The 25,722-nt window shown below is 33.3% G+C and overlaps 1 protein-coding gene across 2 annotated transcripts; it reads right to left on the bottom strand.

The window, feature by feature from the left end:
* Window positions 1-11,910: 11,910 nt before the first annotated feature.
* Window positions 11,911-24,886, bottom strand: LOC107900939 (acetyl-CoA carboxylase 1). 2 transcript variants are annotated; one of them, XM_016826734.2, is made up of 32 exons: window positions 24,642-24,886; window positions 23,615-23,984; window positions 23,043-23,249; window positions 22,799-22,960; window positions 22,518-22,610; window positions 22,322-22,417; window positions 22,006-22,179; window positions 21,520-21,613; window positions 21,240-21,427; window positions 21,074-21,124; window positions 20,952-20,991; window positions 20,703-20,827; window positions 20,498-20,614; window positions 20,351-20,425; window positions 20,217-20,273; window positions 19,978-20,082; window positions 19,749-19,835; window positions 19,403-19,594; window positions 19,142-19,330; window positions 18,569-18,679; window positions 18,375-18,461; window positions 18,109-18,285; window positions 17,785-17,862; window positions 17,266-17,388; window positions 16,837-17,106; window positions 16,423-16,751; window positions 15,984-16,221; window positions 15,540-15,892; window positions 15,243-15,456; window positions 14,881-15,057; window positions 12,609-14,762; window positions 11,911-12,511 (listed from the first exon to the last, which is right to left on the bottom strand). In XM_016826734.2, the coding sequence occupies exons 2-32, from the start codon at window positions 23,981-23,983 to the stop codon at window positions 12,455-12,457; spliced, it is 6,789 nt and encodes a 2,262-aa protein (XP_016682223.2). In that variant the 5' UTR covers window position 23,984; window positions 24,642-24,886; the 3' UTR covers window positions 11,911-12,454. The 2 variants fall into 2 exon arrangements, with proteins under 2 accessions (XP_016682223.2, XP_016682238.2); XM_016826749.2 differs by lacking the exons at window positions 22,518-22,610; window positions 22,799-22,960; window positions 23,043-23,249; window positions 23,615-23,984; window positions 24,642-24,886 and having other exon boundaries at window positions 22,109-22,179; window positions 22,322-22,401.
* Window positions 24,887-25,722: the final 836 nt, after the last annotated feature.

The raw sequence follows: 25,722 nt of genomic DNA, 5'->3' as shown, positions 1-25,722 counted from the left end.
AATAATAATGTTATTTTCGTTATATAATAAATGTTTAATTTATGTCTATCATGTAGTAACAACTCTTTGTATGCTGCATTATTTATATATGTATCTTTTTGTGTTTTTGTCATATGATAATAGAATTAACCTTGGTTTAAATAAAATAATAATTTGAAATAATAAAATATTGCTTACTGATTAAATTGAATAGTTCACATTATAGTAACACTTTTTATGAGTTTAAATAAAAGTTACAAATTAAAAAAATTCAACTTCCTAGAAAAATAAAATATAATTTAAAAATAAATATTAATAATATTACAAATCTATTTAAATTTGTCATTTATAATCTTCTGTTGCAATTTATCATCCTTGTCATTATCTTCTATCTGGATATTTTTCTTCAATCAATTATTCTCATCATCATATTCGATCAATATTGGGCTTCTGATGTATTAATTACCTAAAAATTATAAAACTATAATAATAATAATAATAATAATTTATTTGTAACACTCCTAACCCGTATCCTTCCCCAGAATAGGGTTATAGAGCATTACCAGAGTTTACAAATTAATTTTCAGACATTTCATTTCATCAAGCATTCATATTTATAACGAATCAAAATCAAAACATTTATGAGCTAACATTAACCAATTTAACTTATACAATAACTAGAATCAAATCATCCAAAATTTCCGATAGAACCAATGGACAATGTGATATATCTCCAACAAGCTTCTAACCCAATCGAGCTTCCAATAATCATTTCAAAACATCCAATAATAATTCAATTCCAAACACACATATATATAATATTCATTACCAAATAGCATTCAATTCAATTAAAATTATACAAAATATAGTTCATACGAACTCACCAGGCTAAATTGCAGAAATACCAAAATTCAGGGACATTTTGAAAAATTTCTATTTTTTCTCGAATTTCCACCCAATATTGATCTAAATTTATATTTTATTCAATTTAGTAATTTAAATAATAAAACAATTCTTTTCATGCAATTTGGTCATTTTTTGACATTTTTCCAAAATTGCCCCTAAAGTTTTACTTTTATTCAATTTAGTCCTCGAGCCCAAATCATGCAAATTAACCATTTGAAATGCAAATTCATGCTAGCATAATATTCATAAATTTATTTTCCTCCTCTCCATTCCACATCCTTAATTTACATAACATGCTTATAAGTAACATTATCTATAATTTCACTATTTTCTTGTAAATTTATTCAAAGCTGTCCATTTGAGTTATAGTCACTAAATCATTTATATCTTGAGCTACAGAAATCCAAATTAAGATCCATTAATTTTCCCTGAAACTAGACTCATATATCTTCTTGCCATAAAATTTTCAGAATTTTTGGTTCAGCCAAATAGTACAATTGGTTCTTTAAAATTACCCCTATTTTGCTGTCTGACAGTTCCAACCACTCTTCACAAAAAATGAATTATCTAATTGTAAAGAATTTGGATGATGTTTCCGTTTATTTAATTTGAAAATAGATTCATTAAGGATTCTAATCATATAAATTATAACTCATAATTATTTTTCTTCAATTTTTGATAATTTTCCAAAGTCAGAACAGGGGAACCCGAAATCATTCTGACATTGTCTCACAAAATTTATTATATCTCATGATTTACAATTCTATTGCTTACACCATTTCTTCTATTAGAAACTAGGCTCAATAATATTTAATTTAATATTTTATTCATCTTATAATTCAATTCCCAAAATTTTTGGTGATTTTTCAAAGTTAACCTACTGCTGCTGTCCAAACTGTTTTAGTGTAAAATATTGATTACTAAGTTTATAACACTCTTATTTTCTTTCTCTACACTATTTCTCATCACTTTCTCTTATTTTCTCTTCACTAAGATACCAAGAACATAAAACCTTATATAATAAAACTCTACATTAACATCAATTTCATACCTTTTCAATAGTATTAAACTAAAAAATATATTGAAATCTTGATGTCCTTACCTTGCTCAATTGATTTCAATCTTTAACTTGATTTTCTCTCTCCTCCAGCTTCTATTTCTTGAATCTAACTTGATATTCTAGCTCCCATAGTCTCATTGTTATCTTTCTCTCTTGATGGATATGGAAATTCTTTTGATTTCTAAATGAAAATGGTGAATTTTTTGATAAAAGGACCAAATTGTAAAGAAAAGAAAGTTTCTTTCTTTCTTTCCTCTTCATACGTTGGTTGCATGGGGAAGAAGATGATAATTCCTCATCTTTCCTTTCATATATATACTAAATAGAATAATAATAAATTAATAAAATATCATTTAAAAATCATATTAAAATATTAATAAACTAATATTTATTTAATTAATTAATCTAAAATATCACCAACATCATCATTGCCTTCTAGATTTCTCTCTCTTCTAATTGACCATTTTGCCCTTCATAATCTTTTAAAATTCCATCATTGAGTCACACTTAATTTGGTAAAATTATGATTTAGTCCCTCATAATTCTTATCTTATTCAATTTGGTCCTAATTCATCCATTTTCCTTAGTTTCTAGATCATTCCACCCTTAAAATATTTACACCTTTGGTCCTTCAAAATTTTCATATTTACACTTTAACCCCTCAAATTTTGAGTATTTACTCTTGGGCAACAATACTTTTCTCACTTTTGCGATTTAATCCTTCCTTGCATTAATATGTCATAATATACTTCTCAATGTTGACATAACTCAAAATTTCCCTTTTTTTTACTTCATTTTCTTATTTTACTATACCAAGGATAATATCTTACTGTAGAAATTTTCAAAATATTACATTTGTGGTCCCGAAACCACTGTTTCGACTAGGCCCAAATTCGGGCTATTACATTATTGTTGTGAATTGTAGCTTTTATAAAATTATAATTATAATATCAATTGAAAAAATAGTTTAAAGTAAAATTAGAATGAATAAGAATGTACAATTATAAAGCGAAACTTTCATGACAATAGAATGATAGAAAAAGTGAATAAAATTGAGTTTAAAATAAATTTAGTATAATATGTACAATAAACTAAATAAATGTACGATGAAAGAATATGGTAATTGGTACATAACTATGGCACTAATTAAATGATAATCAATCTAAAATAATATTTATCATTAATAATTAATATACTCAAGTGTGTAGTTCAAACCAATAAAAACCCTATGAAAAAGAAAGAAAACGTCGGTTGATGTTAAATCTACTAAAAATAAAAAATCCTACAGTACCCCAGAATTGAAACCAATAAAAAGTCCCACATATATTGAATTGATAAATTTTTATCCAAAGATTTGTGCGAAAAGTAAAGGGTTGAAAGTATAACAAAATTAAACAAATAAAATCAAAATAAATGTGAAATAGAATATAAAATTTTGAAATAAAAGTAGATTGAACCAAAAGGATAAAAACTCTAGGCTCAAGCGCGACTTCACTTTTGGGTTCTAAATTGATCATGAATTATAGATGCCTCATCATTTGATAATAAATCAGTTAAATTGATCGAGGAACAACCTCAATTCTTTTGTAGTGGTAAATTAATTATGGTTGGGAACAACCTGGCAATTAATTCTTGTCAAACGAACAACATTATCAACTCTCATAGTTTAATTCTTCGATAGCGTTACGAATGAGAAGAATCCAACTCTAATTAATGATCTCAACTATGCAAATCATTTAAATTAGATAGCTAGTTCCCAAGACATCACCCAATTGTGCACCCAATTGAACCACACCAATTTATTTTTTTAGTAAAATAAAACGACAATTACGGATTGAATTATTTTTACTGATCGTGTATTATTCAAAGCATCAAACAAGAAGCCCTTATCAAAACAATACCAAAAAACAAACTTAAGAAATGATCCTATCTTTTCTGAAATCCAAAGAAAAAGTGAATATCAAGGCGGAAAGAAAATAAAGTACAATTTCGAATCTCACAATTCAAACACTGAATTTTTGTTTAGGCTACATTGGCATTAAACTATTCATAATGATGAAAAATAAAAGATAAAATATCCTACTTATCTGATTAAATAAAGGTAAGTCTAATCTTAATTAAGCTTCTAATAAAATATTTTTAGAAATTTGAGTCCAAATAAATATAAAAATGATTAATAATTATTATTTTTACATATTCTTAATAGGCTAGATTCATTTTCAACTCAACTATATAATTTGAATAAAAACTCTATTAATTTAAAAATATAAAAATTTATTTATTTTTAATGTCAACTTAATAATATAATGAATAATAAAGGGTATATTTGTAACACCCCTTCCCCAAGTGAACTTCAACAATAAATGTTACGTTTAATATTGAACATGCATTTAGGATTTCAAACACTTTAAAATTAAACTTTTAATAATGAATTCAAGATCTTATTACACTTTTAGGAATATAATTAGACTATTAATAAAGATTAGTTGCATATAAAATTTGTTTCAGGTCTTATTTAATTCGAATAAAAATTTTCAGCTACAGGTCTATATATCTGGAGACATTGCGAAGGCACTGTAGAAGTTTAACTTTGATGTTGTTCTGTCTCGGGACAAGTGAGTGTAAGTCTCGAGACAAAGAAGCTTATGTCTTGAGACATGGCTCGATTACTAAAGATGTTTAGCTTTGAAATTTATATGTCTCGAGACACATTTCACATGTCTCAAGACTTGGAATAGGGAACTTAAAAACTCTGTTTTTAAACACATCCAAACCATACCAAAATTATTCATAATCATTTCAAACAGAAACCATAACTCATACCAAATAATACCTTATATTTACTCACCAAAACACACCAAACACAAGTTTCAGAATCAATTAGTTTCTTATTTACTTACATAAACATTCCCTTAGGTACATGTCATATACTTAAAACAAAATAGTGGTGATAGCATACTCTTCTCCAAACACAAGTTCTTGGGATGTGATGAGATGTGAAGAGACTAATCCTCGATAAATCCTCACTTCACGTTTTTACTTACGCATTAAAAATAGCGCGATAAACTTGTCAAAGCTTGGTAAGTACAATAAAAATTAAAATTACCTTTTATTAAATAAATGAAAACATAGTTTAATAGCATCGTAACAAATAAATATAAAACAATAATTTAGTATTAGTATCTCCATACAATAACTCAATTATTATACTTTCTTTCATTATCATTTCATCACTAACACATAATCTTATCATATTATTCATAGCTTTATTTTTGTCTTTTATTATTCAACAGAGGCTCAAAGTAGACTTAACAGAACATGTAAGATATACAAAAATAGTACACAGATGCACTGAAGTGCAATAACAAAACATGTAGGATATACAAAAATAGTACACGGATATAAGTCATTGAGGTGCTTATTGATTGGGCTAGGCCGATGGTTGATTTTAAGAAATTTCCAAGCCTGAGTTAGCTTGCCCAGACAAAACTCATTTCACTCTTTAAAAATAATAAAACAATAAAATAGATAATTTTACATTAATATTTATATATTTTTATAATTAAATTTAAATAAAAATATTTCAAAGTTTATTTAATTCAAATTTGAGCCTATCCGAGAATAAAAAATCTTTGTCCCAAATATTTCATTTGTAGAATCATAAAACACTTAAAAATATTAGCAATAAATGATTTTTTTAAAAAAATAAATGTTAACTCTGCTGAAATTTGAACCTTTTTATTCCTTTTAATGGTACAAAAACTATATCGATTCACTTAATAATAGAAAGACTAATTTAATTCAATCCCTATAATAAAGGACATTCACCATTATTTGTCAAACTTATATTTTCTATCTTTCTATCTACTATATATAAAAGTACCAACTCGAAAATTGCAAATAGTAAACTATATATTTGCCCTTGATACTTTTTATAATTAAGTATCTAAACCATAATTATGCTATTAATAATTTTTAAATATTCAAAATTTAATTAATTATATTTTTAATAAATTAAAATATCAATTAATTTTATTGGTTGTATTATTTTATTAAAAATATTATTAATGTGAAATTGTTTATTTAATATTTTTAATTATACTTTCCCTTTTCAATGTACATTATTTAATTAGATTTTTTTACTTCAAAATTTTTGGACTTAATAATTTTAAAATTTATATCAAAATAACTTTTAAAATTAAATATTAAAATCGTAAATAATTTTCTTTTTATTAAATTAAAATATTAAATAATTTTATTGGTGTTATTATTTCATTAAATTTTTTATTAATGTGAAATTCTTCTAATTAATATTTTTAATTGTACTTTTTGTCTAAATATTGAATAATATCATATATACAATTTCTTCTCGAGTTTCAAGTGGATGGGGTTAAAAAAATATTTCTTAAGAGAGGATTGGATTGGAAATCGAGGTGATTTGAAGAGGTAGAATCATCAACACATTTGGACTATATGAAACACCGTTGATATGTGAGAGAAGATAGTATTAGTGAAATAATCGCTCATAGAAAATTATGATTACGATAAAATAACTATGCAGATTTTAACTAGTCAATTAAGTCATACTAAAGAGGTTTTGATATTCAATTGTGATTGCATTAAGTTCCCTATTTTTTAATACAAAGAAGTTTTGGCATCGGTTAAATATTTTTGTCTAGAAAATCATTCTAACAATCCATATCTCCAATACCATCTGATGTTAAATCAAGTGTCTTTGTTGATAAAAAAAACTACGAAAAAAAGGAACATGTTTCTATAAGTTGTGGAAATAATAAAAAAAGAAGATATGCGCATTTAATGAATTGGTTTTGAGATTTTTATGTTGAATATAACAATGAAAAAAAGAAGCATAGTATCAAGCATAATCATGTATGTATTGATAAAAGGTAGATGTTGAGTATCTATGTGGAAGAAGTTAATTATCAAGAAATTACAAAAGAAAGTGAAATGACAAGCGGATATAAAGGAAGCTTACTACACCAACATTGGACAAAAGTAGTTCTTCAATTAATATGGGCACAAAATCCTTGAGCAGATGTTATTAATGTGGTTATGACCAAGTTTTTTGAGAACGAAAATAGATATAATAATCTTGGAACTAATGGAACAGATAATGATGGTCAAACTCAAAAAAGAATTAAAGAGGATAAAGATCCATAAGTAAAAATAAAGACAGCGAAATTTTTTTGAAGAGATTGAAGATGCATTTTAGTTGAGACTGATTGTTAGAAACTTGGAAGGGAAAAAAAGAAAAGAAAAGAGCAAACGAATGAGAGGGGTGCAATAACTGATTAACAAAAGTGTGAAATACGCAGATGAATCTTTTACTAATTTTGATATTCAAATTATAGGATAATTTTGTGCAAAAACGTAGAGGAGACATTGAGGATAAGAAAACTCATTTGATAATTAGCAAATTGTGATGATCAGCTAATCATTAATAAACTTAATCTTAAAACTAGAGTTTAGTGTTTAAGGTATATACATAATTTTTTTCAAAGCTAATCCTTTGACATTGGATTGCAAAATCATGATATTCTCTCATTAAACATTGAGGATGTAAATAGTAAAATTAAGTTGAGAAATATGAAACGATCAACATTGAAGATGAAGGAAGCTTAGAACACCGATATTGGACCATAATAATTCATGAACTTCTTCAATTAATGTGGACACATATTCCTTGAGCTCATGTAATTAATGTAGTTATGACCAATTTTTTGGAGAATGAAAATAGATATAATAACCTTGGAATTAAGGGGAAAAGATAGTAATGGAAAACTCAAAAAAGAATTAAAGAGGATAAGGGTCCATAAGTAAAAATAAAAAAAGCGAAAACTCTTGAAGTGATCAAAGATACACTTTAGTCAAGAGTGATTGTTCAATTTTTTTCAATGATAGATGGTAGAGCTTTGGAATTTGGATAGTATTAAGCATGACTGCTTGTTATTAAAAGAACGTGGGTATAAGAAATTTTTAAAATTTTGATGGCCTATGTTTTATGCATCATGTGAAAATGGTTAGCAAAAAACTATTAGATGATATGTCAGAGCTTAAAGCCCTAATCAAGAATAACGGCGATGATTAATGTGTATGCATTATGTGAGATTGATAAGTAGAAAAACTATATGATGAGATATTAAAGACTTTAATTGTTGCTTGATCAAAAAGGGAAAAAAAAGAAGGATGTAGTGAATGTTATGCAATTGAGCCTAACTTGAATGAATTTATTTATGCATAGAAGTTCGTGAAGTTATTAATAAATGGGATACCGTTGTTTCTTTGTACACTATTTTTTACATTCAACCATGAAATTGTGGGTTTTGTTTAACGAAATGGAACTACTAAGAATGGAGTTGATGATATATGTTGCTTTATTGTATTTTATGAGGTGAAAATTATGGTGAAACCAGAGTGGAAAATTAAACAAGTTCATGGTAATTGAGCAGTAGAGTTTGGGATAGACTTTTAAGGATTTCTCTTCTCAATTTTAATCAAATAGATCCTTCGATATGTATAAGGTCTTAAGAGTTAAAATTTACACTCATGAAATGTGATGGGCGTATTAAAGATAATATATTATCAGAATTTAAGAAACTAGTTGTTGGTTTTGTTAATGAAGCTATGCATATATTGTAGAAAATGATTGATTGTTACTACATGACATTTTTTTGAAGTTAGATACTTGAGAGATAAGTTTAAAGAGGTGAAATTGGAAAGCATAAATACAAAAAAAATCTCGGGGAAGAAATTTCTTCTTGAGTTTGAAGTAGGTTTAGATGGGTGATTGTTTATTGTGTTGATGTTTTGTTTGATTACTGATGATTCAACAAACTATTGACCAATGCTTTTCTTACATGTGAATTAGGGTCTTTCGTTGATCAAGGAGATGAAGGGTGGATGTTTCTTTAATATGTTTTGATGATTTTTTTTTATGTTGTGTCAGTGGAAATGGTGAGTTTCAACCGATAAATTGCGGAGTTGGGTTATAGAGTGATCATTAAGGAGACTATGGAGACGTTTGAGTGTTGGGTTACCTTCCTTCTTTTAGTTGATTTCCTGCTTTCAAAGTTTTGAGGTCGTTTTCTTTTTCTTGATTATTAGTGTGTGGGATGTTGCTTTGAGTTGTTACAAATGGACGGATGTTCTCATATTGGGTTCTGGGGGCACCTTTCGACGCATTTGTGTATGAGGGTTGTTTTATGGATTTGTCTTTGTGTCTCCTTTTTACCCTTTTGTTAAGATTTTCTTTTCTGCATAGATTAACTCATGTTTACTGGGTTAATAGTGTTGAGAGTCCTTTGCGCATGAAATTCGACAACTTTTCAAAACAATGTTGATACATTGGGAGGGGTACCGGTGGAAGAATCCCTTATGCATGAACATAAATTAAATTATTATATTTGTATGTATCATTATTATATGTCAGAATTTTTATTTAAAATTATGATAAATTAATTATCTGAATATATATTATAATTTAATCCTCAAAATTATGATATTTTTACTTGGGCAAAATACCATTAAAAGCCTTTTTTTTTTAAATTTACCAAAATGAGCCCGGTATTTTATTATTTATCGGAATGGGCCATTTTTCTCGAAAACGCATCCATGTTAGTGCGATGTTAGGGAACGTTTTCCCAGTGCGTGAACAGTGCAACGATCATTTTTTTACCGTTACCCCCCCCCAACTGTAAAAAAAAACTATAAAACCCCCCACCCTTTCATTTTTTTTCACAAACTAATCCTCAATTATTTTCTCAATTTCCTCTCAATTTGCTCTCAATTTCCTTCCAAATTTCTCTCAAATCCATATTTAATTTCAATTTGCCCTCAATTTCCTCTTAAATTTCTCTTAAATCCCTATTGTTAATTACTTTTAATCATAAGAGATGGGCTGGTTACGAGACACATTTCCGGATCCGGATGATGATTCAACCGAAGTAGAAAGAATTCGATATGCTCGAGCATACATTCTTCAGATAATTGGAGATTATCTGATGCCGAACTTGTCACGGAACCTCGTACATCTAAGATAGCTGCTGAAACTCGTTGATTTTAGAGCAGTTGGTGAATTGAGTTGGGGGTCTGCCGTCTTGGCAACATTATATCGGGAGATGTGCGGGGCAACGCGACCGAGTAAAGCGAAAATCGGAAGTTGCCTGTCACTACTGCAGTCATGGGCACAGTTTCGCTTTCCATTTCTACGTCCTCGAGTGGACCACCCATATACATTCTCACTCATAACGAGGTAAATTTTATATTAGATTTTTTACAATTATTATGTAGATTTTTAAAAATAATAGTATGCTAAAAATTTATTTAATTAGGTGGAACCATCCGGCAAGTTATGCTCGATTACCTACCTCTCTTGAAGATATACGGCTTTTATTAGACCAACAGTCAGAAGCACATGTAAGTATTAAATAAAATTGATATTTCCATCATGAGCTAGTCGATTGAAGTGTTTTTTATACTATTTGCTTAGAAACGTCAACTCGAAATTATTTTTTTAGGACCAACTGTAGCAAAAGCGCGTCCACGTGGGCGCGATTTCAGAAATTCTTCTGATAAAGCATCCTGCTTGAAGCGTTTTTTTTATACTATTTGCTCAGAAATGTCAACTCAAAATTATTTTTTCAGGACCTACTGTAGCAAAAGTGCGTCCACGTGGGCGCGATTTTAGAAATTCTTCTGATAAAGCATCCTGCCTGAAGCATTTTTTATACTATTTTCTCAGAAACGTCAACTCAAAATTATTTTTTCAGGACCTACTGTAGCAAAAGCGCGTCCATGTGGGCGCGATTTTAGAAATTCTTCTGATAAAGCATCCTGCTTTGATTTTATCTTAAAAACTCATAAACACGAAACCTAATATAATTTTGAAAAATTATAATTAATTTAATTAAGAAACCCTAAACCCTAATCCCTTATTTGTTTAATTTTTTCTCCAAAATCTTAAAAATCCTAAAAACCTTAAACCCTAACCCTAAAAGCCCAAAACCTAACGTGGAAGAAACGACAAAAACATGTCCCCAGGGGCGCGCTACGTGGCAGCAAAACGCGTCCCTGAGGGCGCGCTTTGCCTACATGGCAACAAAGCGCGTCCTCGTAAGCGCGCTTTGTGTCCACGTAAGCAAAGCGCGCCCTCAGGGACGCATTTTGCTGACACGTCCCCTGACATCGCACTGACGTGGACGCGTTTTCGGGGAAAATGGTCCATTCCGGTAAATAATAAAATACCGGGCCCATTTCGGTAAATTTTTTTAAAAAAGGAGGGTTTTTTGGTATTTTGCCCTTTTTACTTTGATATAATAATACAATTAACCCTAATATTGACCTCTTTTGTCACTTCAGCCCAGTTTTTTAATCACTTTGACCCTTGACCTTTAAATTTAGTCAAATTCCTTTCTTTTAGATGAAAAAGTTAAAAATTTAATGGCATTAACATGACAATTTGTGCGCCAATCCATAAATTCTTCATAAAAATTTTAAAATTAATAAAAAAATATTAAAAAGTTCAATAAACTTAAAAAATGTTCATAGATATTTTTCTAAAATTATCCACATTAGAAATGATGTGCATGTAGACCACGATGCAAGCCGCCATATTAGGGTCGTTAAAATTTTAACTATTCAATTAGTTATTTTTTATCTAAAAGAAATTGCATGACTAAATTTTGAAAATGGATGACCAAAATATCCAAAAATAAGGCCAAAGTAATAAAATAGAATGTTAAGAGTTAAATTTATCATAATTTAAAAAAAAAAGAGATAAAATTATTTTAATATGGAGTGATTCGAAATTTTTATAAATTATTTTATGCTATTCTTTTACCATAAAATTATTTTATGTTATTAAATATTTTTAATATTTATTATGTTTATTATTTAAAATGAACACTGATATTCTTAACGTGGGTTAAAACTAGTGATACAAAATGTCAAAACCTGATAATTTTGCATTCACAAATATTCCGTCATTTTGCTGAAAATACCTGGTGTCTGACATATATTCGGACATGGTATTGTGATATCACCCCTTGCAAACTTTACAAATACATGGAAAAACTTATAAAAGATAAAACATACCTACGTTGGATACATACTCAAAGCCAAGTTTGAGTAAACATAGATTATGGAAACTATTCGTACAAGCAAAGTTTTCATGAGATCTGCAGCAAAACCATTAAACTAGATTGCTGATGCATGATGATTTCCTAATGCCACTAAAAATCTAATACTCCATCAACCTGGACCCCCCTAAATTTACGCTTACGAAAGCTATGGACTTTGCTGCAGACTCCACCACCGTCTCCAATTCTCTTGAAGCTTCATGTAGTTGGACCGAATTGCCATCATAAATACTTGAATTGTTGCAGAAGTTCCACTACAGGCATGGTTTGATTATCAACTCGCATCAAGTTACCAAAATTTAAATGAGTGAGTGAGAAGATTGTTGGACGTTATTCTCATGAAGAGGTCTAATCAACTCAGAACCTTACGGATTTCGTTAGCTATTTGTTTCCTACTTGATGGCTCCATCTGCGTTGGATTAAAACAATCATTTTCAGTTCTGATATAGACAAGAATGCTATAAAAACAAGAAGGCATATTTTAGAAGGGAAGCAAGATGGTTTACCTTACTTAGAAGGGCAGCAAGGCCTCGGGGTAGAGCTTGCATATCCGAAGCTGAACTGCCAATATTCGTAAGCTGAAGCAATACCTTTTGGAAACGAAGCTCTTGTAGCTTCTCGTTGTAGTTTCTCGTATCATCCTTCCATGAAAAGAAAGCTTCATCATTAACCCAAGCATCCTCTCTTCCCTTTGCAACATTGGAATCAAAAAACCATCTCTTGATCAAGTCCATTGCAGATTTATATGACAGTTGGTTACCGGCTGCATCGTTTACAGTTTTGACTAGAGAATTCTCAGAAATTCTCCGGCGCAGTCTTCTGTAGAAGAATGAGCGTGAACGGTCCCAGTCAACAACTTCTTTTATTACCCCTTTTGCAGCCATCCTCAAAGAAGTGTCGTGAAGTTCAGCAAATTTAGTGGCTATTTGCGTGTACACTGGCAACAGTTGCTTCTCACGTGATTGTATTTGCTGCTGCAGAGACTCTGCCTTGGCATGGCCTCCATTGCTCTTGGCTTCGTGAAGTTTTTCATTCAAACTTATAAGCTGTTGGTCGAGCCTTTCCATGCACTCTATTAGTTCTTTTTTCCTAAACTTGATTTCGATTATTCCTTCCGGCTCAAGGACATTACCTTTAGCAGTGCGCTCGGCATACATTTCTATCTGGTCTGAATTGATCCGACTATCCACAACAACCCATGCCCCACCACGAAGCTCACCCATCATGGGAATGTAAACAAAGACAGGTTGTCCATATGTTCTGAGATTCTCAACAATGGTTGACCCAGCCTGAAGGATGCCCTCGAAAAGATCCCTTTGCCCACCCGAAAAGCCTCTCCAATTGGCAAGGATGAAAAGTGGAAGCTCTTCCCTATTGAAATCCATTATTGCTTGAGCTGTTTTTGTGGCAGAATCCGGAAACCATACCTGTCCAGCTTGAGGGACAACCCTCTCGTGTGAATCAAGTTGTCCCGGATCAGCAGGGATAACCTGCATCACTGTCTGCGTCTCGACAGCTACTATTCCTACAGGGATTCCTCCAAGCTTTGCCCTTCCTGTCACAACTGTTCTGGCCCATCCTTCCAGTGTTTCGACAAAGCTATCCCTGTCGAAAATACCCCCCTTCCAGTTCCCATTACTATCTAAAGTACCACAAATAGCAGCACGAGGATCACATGAAGTTTCTGGGAAGTACTCCACAGGTCGTTCTGGAGGATCAGAAGGATTTAAAACGGGTATTGGCCCACCTAGATGAGGAGGAATGCAACTTAGCCAGTTCAAAATCGCTGATACCCCTTCAAGGTCATCCGAGACAGTGAGATGTACAACCCCATTTGTTGCCATGATTTTAGGTCCACCAAGTTGCATGTGGGAGCTGTAAACCTCACGACCAAGAAGTTTATTCAATGCAGAGAAACCAGTCAAAATAATCGGCTGGTCAAGTCTCTGTATGCATCGCATGCCAAGACGAGCAAGATAAGCACCTATACCCACAGTTCTACCAGTCACATATGTTAAGGTAAAGGTTTCCTTGTATGCCCTTGAGTATGCACTTGCAATGGCCCCACTACCTGATAAGTTCTCGACCCCCAAACCATCCTCCTTACCCACAATAGCATCGATCACCCACCTGGTCTTTCCACTGGCTAGCCTCATCTCATGTGCAATGACAGATGATCCAATCCTTGCATAATCCTCAGGGGTCAAGTAAACATATTGAAAACCGTTCTCAGGGCTGGATTCATCGGACCAACCAACTTTAAAGCAGGCTTTGACTTCCTCAGCTACCCCAATACGGGCACCAGAGTTAGCAGCCAAATAAATTAAAGGCAGTTTCTTAGTGCATGCAAGATCGGTCACGGCAAGAAAGAATGCATCCTCTCTTGGACCAAAAGAACCAGCTTTGAAGGTAACATCATTTGCTACTATCAAAATTGTTCTTCCAGAAGGAAACTCGGGAGTAGACATTTCCATGCTCCAGGCTATCATGCCAACATCATTGAGGCCAGGTTGGCGTTCGATTGGAATAAGAGGAGTGCCCCAGTAACCTTTTTGGTCAGCAAATACAAGTTCCGTGACCTTACAAAGAAGTTTATCTTTGGGTTTTTTAAAGCCTGGGAATCGCGATGCAAATGACTGTTCCAAGGCCATCTGGAATGCCTGCAAGTAGCTTCATTCTCAGTGATAAAGTTTATCTGCTACGGGTTATTGTGCATAAAAAAGGAAAAGAACAAGCAAAGTAGCCAATATGGACTGCATGCTATAGCACTATGCTTACCAATGGAAAGTCATAGCAATAAGTGGTACCATTTTTCCTTGCTAATAGACGTTTCCGGTCAAGAACACCCAAAGGCTGATAGTGGGCATTAACTGGTACACCATGCAAAGGACCCCTTACAGAAAGGGAATGGTATACCGCTTGGTATTTGCTGGTATTCTCTAGTTCTCGGTATATCTGAAAGTATAACACGGCCATATTAATTTGTTTTACATATATTCATCTAAACTCCATTTTCAATGAGCTTAAGGTTTAGACTAGCTCTAGTCGGATAATAGATATAGTTCTCAATTCTCAAACCATTAATCTAGAGTGTGGTGGACAATTTTCGAAGCACCACCATTTACCGGATAGAAACTTACATGCACAGTACAGGTCTGACCTGTCACATTTGTCACTACAACTCTCCAAGCACCATTTGCTCGTCCAAAAGATGCTATCCAGAGCTTCACCTCCCACTGACAAACACCTAATTTATGCATTCTTACACCGGCAAACGCATGAATTTCCCGAGCCAGTTCTTCTAAGATCGTCTCTACTGCCTCTTCTTCTTGTCCAGCATCTATGTCAACTCTCCTGGTGCAATAGAAGAAGTTTACCGATCTTGCAGAAGTGGAGGAGGCGAAAGGGAACAAAAATAAGAATATAGACTTAATTACTTGGTATAAGGCATGAGATCATTTATCTCTTGCTCTTGTAAGATACAAAGGTACATCTGAGCATGGTCGGGCTTTAGAGTAGCATTGTGCACGTTAAGTTCCAACTCCTCCATAGCAGCCATTATGGACCGAAAAATGCTCTTTGAAGTAAAAGACATAGACAATTGATTATGCATCATGTCAACATCATGTCCCGAATATGCTGTAAGCCTATCATTGGATGTAGGCTGCCTGACAAGTGTTCTGAGGAACATCCTCTGGATCAGGTGTGGCTTGTCTAGAACAGTATATAAGTGCCATTGACGGTCACGTGATGGGGTATACCTTATGCCCTCGTAGCCTTTAAGCTTATCCTGGATTAAGAATTAACAGTCCTCAGATCAAAGGTGCATAGAAATATTTTTTTTCTTAGAAGGAAAACAAGTACCAGTTAAAATAACAGACCAATTCGAGGTATATGGATAGAGGAGGTTCTAGATGTCGCAAAAGAGGTTCTTCCTCGTAATATAGATTTTTAGCTGACCAATGAAACGAGTGCCTCATTGGTGTTCGCCCTTCATCCCTCTGTATGATACAGCTAGTTACCCCCACACCAGCCGAGCGTAGACTTGACCCTACCTCTTTATCTTGAAGTATTTTCGCTAATTTCTTGATTCTCTCTTGAGCTTGATCCTCATCACCACTGAAAAAAAGTAAAAGTAGAATTTTGATCAAGAAAATCTATGATTTTGTCCTACATTCAAGAAGTTACTTTTAAAAATAGAAAATCAACCACTCCAACTATTATTGGATATACGCTTGCCTTTGGATTTTAATAGGTTGTATAATTTTATATAACTATGGATTTCAATACAAGCAAATTTCAGAGGACCACTCGATATACCTATCTTGAAGTAAACTCATCTGATTGTTTATGCCGACAAGTGCAATATGGATCATATTACCAAAGGTTGTTGGCTCAAGAGATCCATGTGGAGTTGCTTTCTCAAGGTTATGAGTTGTTTCCCTTAAAGCGACACTGATAATTGCAGGCAAAAATTGGAGAGATTTAATTATAACCATGGCGCCCCATTTCCTCTCACTATGTTTCTCAACAGACATTTGTTCTTCTGACCCATTCTTTCTCTCGATATGCTCTTCCAAGAACTCCCATGAAGCAATAAGACCAGATCTATGCCACTGCATACGGACACTCTCCTTTACAAGATACGGCTGGTGACAAATACAAACAGTTAAAAAATGATGTAATGGTCTCGAAATAACATAAGCTGAGGCTGTGAAAGTTAAGCCTTAATACCTGGTAAAGCCTCCGAACATATGTCTCTACAACCCGCCTCTGAAGTGTGTGATCACTATGATCAAACAAACCTATGAGAGCATCTTCAACAGCTAAAGGAGCACTAACGAGATCCTCCATTCTTTCATTAATGGCACTTTTCCTCTTGGGCGTGTCCATACTTTCACCATCCTCAGTAAACATTTCTAATTCAGAAAGGCTTCTAGCAATGGTGGAGCGAAGTTCACTCAATTTGGTTTGTTCCAGTAATTGACTAGCCTTGAGTGCCAACTATATGCACAAATTCAAAAATAAGCCTTAAAGAGAAAACATCAAATATTGTCCTCCAAGGAATTGAGTTTGGAAAGCCGAAATGATGAATACAAAGAACACGATAGTAAATCATATTATTGTAAGCTATTAAATTAGTAACTTAGTAAAATATCTAACCTCAGAATAACTAGTATGATTTAGTGCAGAGAATCGGATTAGTTGATCTCTATATGCAGCAGGGTTCGGATAAACCAGTTGTTCCAAGAGTCTGAGTATCAGTTTATTTTTATTCTTGACACCCTGCAAGCAAAGCACAAACCGTACAGTATGAGTATGGAATATTTTAGGCTAAAATATTAAAAGATCCCCTGAACTATTCCACTTCTGTTAACTAAGCCCCTAATTTTTATGGTATCCAAATAAACCTGCAACGTTTAATCTGTACCAAATAAGCCCTTATTTCAACTGACGGTTGATAAGGGCTTTTTAGGTATAAGTTAAAAGACTAAGGACCTATTTTGGTACAATTAAAGATTAAGGACTTATTTGGGTGCAAAATTAATGGTTAAGGGCTTATTTGGGTTTAATAAAATTATACTTAAGTAAATTGGTAAAGTTCATGGGGGTTTTGCTATTTTAGCCTATATTTTATGATAGGATAAAGGGCAGAAAAGCCAACTATAAAAGGGGCAGTACCTGATGAGAAAGCACAATGTCCACAACCTTTAGTAGATCTTTCTTATACTGAACCCGAAGACGTTCGATCACATCAGCCTGTGATATCGCATTGAAATGACTTGTATAAACATGAAAACAGAATAACAAACATTCGAAAACTTGAAGGCTGTAACAAGATAGGGAAGTGCAAATATGATGTTCAAAATTTACGCATTGATGTCTCAACACTTCAAAATAAAGGCAATTCATATTTGTATTGTCAAAAGAAATAACCATGACAAAGATATATGCACTACAGTAATACCATTATGAAGAATATGTATTTCTTTTCGACAAAGTTACCTGGATGTTGTCACTGAATAACTCTTCAACAGATAGATACTCTTCGAAAAGGGAACGCACAATAACACGAGCATGACTTTCTCTTCCGCCTTCATATGACTTCACAAGGCTCATCAATGGTTCAATATGCCTTTCTAGGGATCCTCTTTCTTTCTCAGAACAAGAGGATAGATGGGACTGCAACCAAAGTAGACGCCCTAAGTGTTTAACTTTCCCAATACAGAAAGTGAACTTCAAGATAAGGATTGTGGGATAAGGAAACTCACGTCGAGGACTCCCTTCAATAGCTTTGCAGGAAAGTCGATATTCTGGGAGCTTGGAATCACTTCAAACCCTTTATACTTCGATTCCAGCTGATACAATGGTAATAATAAAAATAAAATTGGATCAAAAGATACACGTATAAAGTCACTTCCCGAAGCACCAAAGCGGAGATAAATTCTAGATAATGAATATTTACCTCATTTTTAAGATCTTTGGGAAGCCTGGTTGCCAAAACAGACATGCATTCTTGCCATTGAAGGAAAGGCAGCTCGGGACTGTCAAGGCAATTTAGCAGGCTTTGAACTACCTGTAACATGTGTCAGCCAAATTGATATCATGAATCAAATTTCAAGAACATCTAAGAATGGCTTGGACCTAGGATCCGAGCTTTTTCCATTCACCCTTTATTGAATGTTTTAACTCAGTCTTTGCTCTCTATCTAAAGGCATCACTAAGACCTTTGAACAGTTCATATTCTTTGTTATTCCTTTTTATATTTAATTGACAATTATTTTCAGTAAGCATTATTTAAAGTTTGGCTGATATTGTAGCATTCTGAACTCTTTAGTTCCATTTATTAGCCATATATTATATATCACTTGTAAAAACTTTAAGGAATTAAAAGTCAAAATCCTGTAACCCATGGTTTGAGAGCTAGTTAGTTAAAGGCACTTAAGTTTAAAAGGGAAAAACTACTGCGGAAGAGAATTTTGTGATTCCTGGCCTATTTCATCCCCTTGAGATTACTGTGGGATAGAGAAATACTCACTTCATTGATATTATGCTCATAACCAGCGAGAATCATGCGGGCTGCATTTAAACTTGCAGCACATCTCTGATGAACTTTGTCAGAAATTGCAGTGGGCGGCCCCAGTACCGGAAAGTTCCCCTGGAATGGTTCAGCTTTCCTAACAGCTGAAGGGTCATCCAGATCCAACCTAGCAATAAGCTCACCAGCCTGCAAGAACAAGGGCTTCCTAAGTTTTCCCAAAAAACTCAACTTTTATATTTCTCATATAGAACATATTACCTGCATTGTTTGACCTTCAGATGATTTTATTTGAATAACTCCTGAAGCAGGTGAAAGAAGAGGCATGCACATTTTCATAACCTCAACCTCAGCATAAGGTGTGTCGGCATCAATATGACTACCATCAGAAACCAAGAATCTAAGCAGTTTGCATGGTGTTTCAGCCACTAATTTTGAAGGATCGTGATCTTTCTGGATAAAGGGGGATAATCAACAAGAAGAAAATCATAAATAATAACCTCACAACTTATTTTCTTGGACCAAAGGAAAACGTGGGGTTGTTTTTTCCTTCAAGTTGGGTCAAGGGGAGGATTCAAAGTGTATGAAAGAAAGGGATATGTTGCACCTGTAGCAGGCAAGTCCTTCCATCAATTAGAAGGCGAGTACCAGCGGCTTCTTCCTCTGCATAAATGACATGACTTTTTCCATCCAACTATAATAAATTGAAAAGTAAGCATCAGAAGGACGGTTGTAATACAAAGACCAGCAGTAAGAGGTTCTAATAACTGCAAAAGAAATAAAGAACATAAGCAAAAGTAAAACATGTAGTAAAATGCTAGAGGGAAAATGCTTACCTGCATCAATAAACCACCATCACGTAATGTATGTATCTCTGCCTCAATCTCCGACTCATTCATTCTCAACCTATAACTTCCTGTTCCCCCTCTAACCATGTCAATCTAAAAACATTTTTTTTTCAAAATGTTAATATGCATGATTCATCAACATGATACCCAAAATCTCTAGAATTTCTTGAGAATTAGAAAAGGAATCCTTAAAATAGTGGTACAATGACATAATTGAAAACTCATACCGTATATTTGCTTCCTTCAATGTTCAAAGACACTTGAGAATGCATAAGTGATATGTGCTGAAATCAAGACCAACAGACATCAGTATGTTAACAAAGACCTACATAAAAGAAGCAACTCAGGCTTAGCACTGTACCTTGGGAGGAATTTGACCCTTTTCAAGATAACCAATATAATCTGAAACCATAGCTGCACTGCTGGCCGACACTTTCTGAGATAAATAAACAGTGTAAAATACTTACTCTATAATAAGAACATTGAATGCTGATATATGAGCACTTACATAGAGAGCTCCGGCAACAACTGAAAGATACCACGGAGGCCTTTCTGCTCTAACTCTCATAGCAATTCTACTGTCCAACCAACCAGTGTGGATTTTATTTTCTCGGTAATCTGAAGCCTGTATAGCATTTTAGCTGTTAGTGGTTGGTAGTCCTAAAGTCGTACATTTTTATAACGAAAAACGATGGTTCATTTGATAAACATACATGTAAAAGATCAATTGTGTAATCAACATTTGTACGAATTTCTCCACGGATTTGAATTTCTTTCAACCCAAGAACCATATTTGCTATAGCAAGAGCTCTGGATTCCCCAAAAGCAAAGACATGTCCTAATGTAAGATTTCACTCTTATCAGAAATAATGATATCTTTGTAAGGAATAGCTATATACAAAGCGGCTATCTTGTCCAAAAACATTCATAGAAAAATCGAAATTTATCAGTGTAATTCTTACCAAATTGAGAATCTGAAAATTCATGAATGCCTCCTCCAGACTGTAAAGTATTATTGCACAATCATTGCATTAAGTTTTAGATTCTATAAACCAAAATTTTTTTTCCGAAAAATAAAGCTTACCTTGACAGAGAAGTAAGCCCACACATTTGGCTTGCTTTTAAAACTCAACTCCTGTACAAAGTCATGGAGCTCAATACAAACTTAAAGAAAATAAATGAAGCAAACAAAGCACTAATTGAGATATTTGAAGTACAACTTATTTTTTTGCGAACTTAGTAAGGCTGACCTGTACTTTTCCGCTGGTAGGTTTAAAACCATCATCAGGATCCTCACTCGTCACACGCACAGCTACACAGTGACCTTTAGGCCTTGTTGATTCAGCCTTGTCAAAATCAAAACAAGTGGCAACAACAGAAACTTTTCTCCAAGAATCATAACCTCCACCATGTTCCACTCCATAAAATCTCCGTATTTCTAATCAAATCAAGCACACAATTATCATTTACATAAATTACATGATCATGTGAAAAAGGGTTTACGAGAAGTATTGAATATTGGCATCATACCAGGAATTTGCCATAGAGGAATACCCATCCCGACCGCAACCTGAGCAGCTGGCAGATTCACTTCGGCAATCCACTCAGTTACAGGGTGCTCCACCTGTTGCAAAAGCTTTTAATTATTGATTATGTAAGGAAAGTGAGAAGGCAAAAAATCCGTCCGCCAAATAAATCACAAGATTCTTCTTAACCTCTTTGAACCAAAATAATTTAAGAATCCACCAACCATGTTGTAGAATAAATCTACACCCTTTGTGGTTGTAAAACTGAATGCTTTTATAAATGGTTATTTCAGCTCAATACTGATTCCGAAACCAGCTAGCACTTGTATTTAACATCCTTTCCGAATGAAGATACAATTAATATATTGCAGGACCACACTAAAAGGATAAAACAAACAGAAAAGCAAAAGCACAAAGTTGATTGGCTGAATGTGGCACCTAACTCCATATGACATGTTCTAGAACTATGGGTAAAATCGTTATGACATACTTGTAACCGAGGGTTGAGCTCTAGAAAGTAGTACTCGCCAGTGTCCATACTGTAAAGATATTCAACAGTTGCAGCTCCAACATAATTCACACATTTAGCTAACCTTCTAGCTGCCTTCTCCAGCTTTTTTACTGTCTCCCACGGAGCTACAGTGATTGGACCCTCCTCGATAATCTATTTCACATAAAGAATGCTGATGTCAGATCTTGTTAAGTCTCAAATATGATGCAACTGAAGCATTAAACTCCCTTTGACTGGAATCACTTTTGTTATGGAAGACTAACATTCAAATATAGCCTCAAAGAAACAAACTGACCTTCTGGTGCCGCCTCTGAATACTACAGTCACGGCTATGCAAAGCAGCAACATTCCCATACTGATCACAAAGTAACTGGACCTCTAAATGCCGGCTCTAATTCAGGAAAGAATATATATACCAAACAGTTTTGTCAGAAAAAAATCATCTATATTCCTGCCATTTCTGTGAAATGAATCGTTGCTTAAAATCTCACCTGTGAAGCAACTTTCATTATAAATATAGGTGAACCTGGAACTTCGCCTTGCACTTGCTTGAATAGTGCCCTAACTTCATCATCACTATGAACCTAGAAAACCAAACATCACAAGGCATGCAAAAACTTCAAACCAATTCGAATAATATGAAAAGTGTTTAAATCAATGATAATTTTACCAAAATAAGAGCAGTTAGTTTAAAAGGGAATGAGCTAGAGCATTGGATATAAGTAAAAATTGCAATTGTCAGAGAATCAAAACATTTCATGAATGAATGAACCTTTCTTATGCCTTTACCGCCGCCACCCCAAGATGCCTTAATCATTGCGGGATAACCAACAACTTGACAACTTGCAATTGCTTCTTCTGTCGTATAAACGCATGCTTTACTATATATTTCATCTGGAATAGAAACTAGGCAACTTTCTGCAGGAATTTTCACCTGGAAAACAGGAATGTAGCACTGTGCATGAGAAACTGCCATGGAAAGGACACTTTTTAATATTAAAAAATAAGATAATTACATGAGAACCACTCCATGGAAGGGTGGGTACATCTGCTGCTTGGGCAATCAATGATGAACCAATCTTATCTCCCAATGCTGCCATAGAAACAGATGGAGGCCCAAGAAAAATGATTCCTTTTGCATTCAGTGCATCGGGCAGCTCAGGGTTTTCTGATGCATGACCCCATCCAGGCCAAACCGCATCAACATGTGTTATCTCTGCCATCTGAGTAACACATGATATGATTAGACAAAAAATATAGAATTTCATCATATAATTAAACATAGTAAGCGGGAACTAACTCCAATGAACCTTTAGTAGCAAGAAAAAGAAACCTTCGTATTGCTTATCAGTTCTCTGACAATGTCCTAGGACTTTACATGCAAACATCTGTTACTGAGCTATTGACATCTATGAAGTCGTATGTATCAGAATCATTTGGATGAAAATCAATTATTTAAAGCAAGGACATCATAAGAGTGGTAAATTTCCTTTGTACTTTGAACTAAAACAAGCTTTTTGAGAGGCAATTCATCAACATAAGAACAATTCGGAAGCAAGCAAATGTTACCGGAGGTCACTATACACACCTCTACAATGAGCTGCACATTGGCGTAGTTATTATTATTTGTCCCCCCGGGAACTTCCACAAACTGGTCGGCAATTCTAATATGCTCTGCATTGATTCTCATGTCCTCAGGAGTAGCCATTGCCACCAACAGGATTGCCTTTTCGGTACCAAATGTTTCATAAGCCCACGTTCTAATACTACGTATAAATTTGACAGCTGCCATTCCATTGTTCGCAATTAAAATGCTATGGATCGGCTTTTTCCCTCCAAGTGCAGAACAAAATTCATCTACTTCACATATTGTAGCCGGGCTCCGGATTGGCAATACCCCATTTACGTATCCATTATTTCCACCAGACACAGCTGACCTTCTTTGGGCCTCAGACATACTGCATATCATCAAAAACAACCATCATCAATGGGTGCAAGGTTTCAGTAATGGCAGTCTAATTCTGAATTGAGACTTCAAAAGTAACTGTGATTCCTTAAACATATAAATGAACCAACATCATGATCAAACAAATTTAAATTGAAACCAAACCAAAAAGAAATGCTATGATAAAGCTATTTTTGCTTGTGCATACCAGAATTTGGTATGATCAACAGTGTGAAATTTTCCCTTACACTCTTATAGCTTATTTTAGTGAAGATGGTATCAAAAAAATCAAACTTTTAGTGCTAAAGATGATAATTTATTCATGGTTGATTCCACTTCCACTTCCAGTAACCAAAGATGAAAGATCACATAAACATTTCATTTCAACAAAAGCATAACTTCAGAAAGCAAAACAGCTCATCATTAAAAACTCTCCAAAAGTTAAAAAATTATTGTTTACCAACCTTACCAAAATGAAACCTCAAGCAACAAAATTACAAACCCAACCGGCCTAGAAAAAAGACAACTTTTTTTTTTATCAAACTTGACAAACCAAACAAAATCAATCCAAAAAAAGGAAAACGAGAATTTCCCTTCTTGCTTAAAAAAAAAGAAAAGAAAAAGAAAACCAATACCCAATTCTGTAAACAACACAAGAATACTAACAAACCTGAAAGAAAGATGAATTTCGTTCTAGGAAAGTTGGGATAAAAACAAAAGTGTATCAATTTACGATATGGGTATGAAGCATAACTTCAGTGTTTCTTAGTGAATGGAAACAAAAGGAGAGAAAAACAAAGAAGAAATGGTGAATGGGAAGTGTTAAGAGAGATGTACATGCAAAAGCATGTAAGAAAAAAGAAATCCTTAAATAAGTAGAGCAGTGATGTGGTAGCATAGAGTTAGGTTAAGGGTAGAAGAAGGTGGGTGTTTTTTTCCTTGTAACGGCCCTGTTTAATTAATTGTCAACTTGCACGTGGTATCTGCCCCTTAACTCCTCCTTTATTCTCCCTCATGTTTATCATCACCTGCAGATATTAGATAACCAAAAACATGAACCAAATAAAAAGAATATCTAATAATATTGCCAAATATCAATCAAATTATCGTCTCACAATCCACATCTAAAATTTCTATTCCGGGGATTCATACATTCGTCACTAATATATGAAGCCATGTAAGTAAAAATATATGTATCACCTTCGTTGATACTTCAGTTGGAAATCTAAAACTTTAACATATATATTCAACATTTTTATTTACTTATTTAATCTTTCAGTAATATTAATTATTTGAATAATTTTGTTTTTTTTAATTTACATAATTCAATTTTACTGAAGTTATTTATTAAATTTTTAGAATTAAAAATGGAGGGCTTGATTCTCACAATATAGATTAAAATACTTATAAATGTCGATTTTTATAATAAAAAAACTTAATTAGATCAATTTTTAAAAAATTTATGGGAATAAGTTGATTTTACGAAAACGCTTCAACTGTAAACAAAAAATATTGACGTTGATATAACCGGAAGTATTTTTTTACTTTTCACCTAAAATTGCTTATGACGGGAAGTGTTTTTGTTAAAATGACATATTCCATACATTTTTCAAAAATCAGCTTAATCAAATATTTTTTTTTAAAAAAAATTGACATTTATGAGTATTTTAATCTAAAATATGGAAGAAAAAAAATGTTGGAAGGTTCCATTGCCATTTGCCAGTAGGTTTGATGATAGGAGATGACGTGCC

Source organism: Gossypium hirsutum, chromosome D05 (assembly GCF_007990345.1).
Source record: "Gossypium hirsutum isolate 1008001.06 chromosome D05, Gossypium_hirsutum_v2.1, whole genome shotgun sequence".
Lineage (NCBI taxonomy): Eukaryota > Viridiplantae > Streptophyta > Magnoliopsida > Malvales > Malvaceae > Gossypium > Gossypium hirsutum.
The sequence above is the reverse complement of the archived record's forward strand: the minus strand, read 5'-3'. Positions and strand labels throughout refer to the sequence as shown.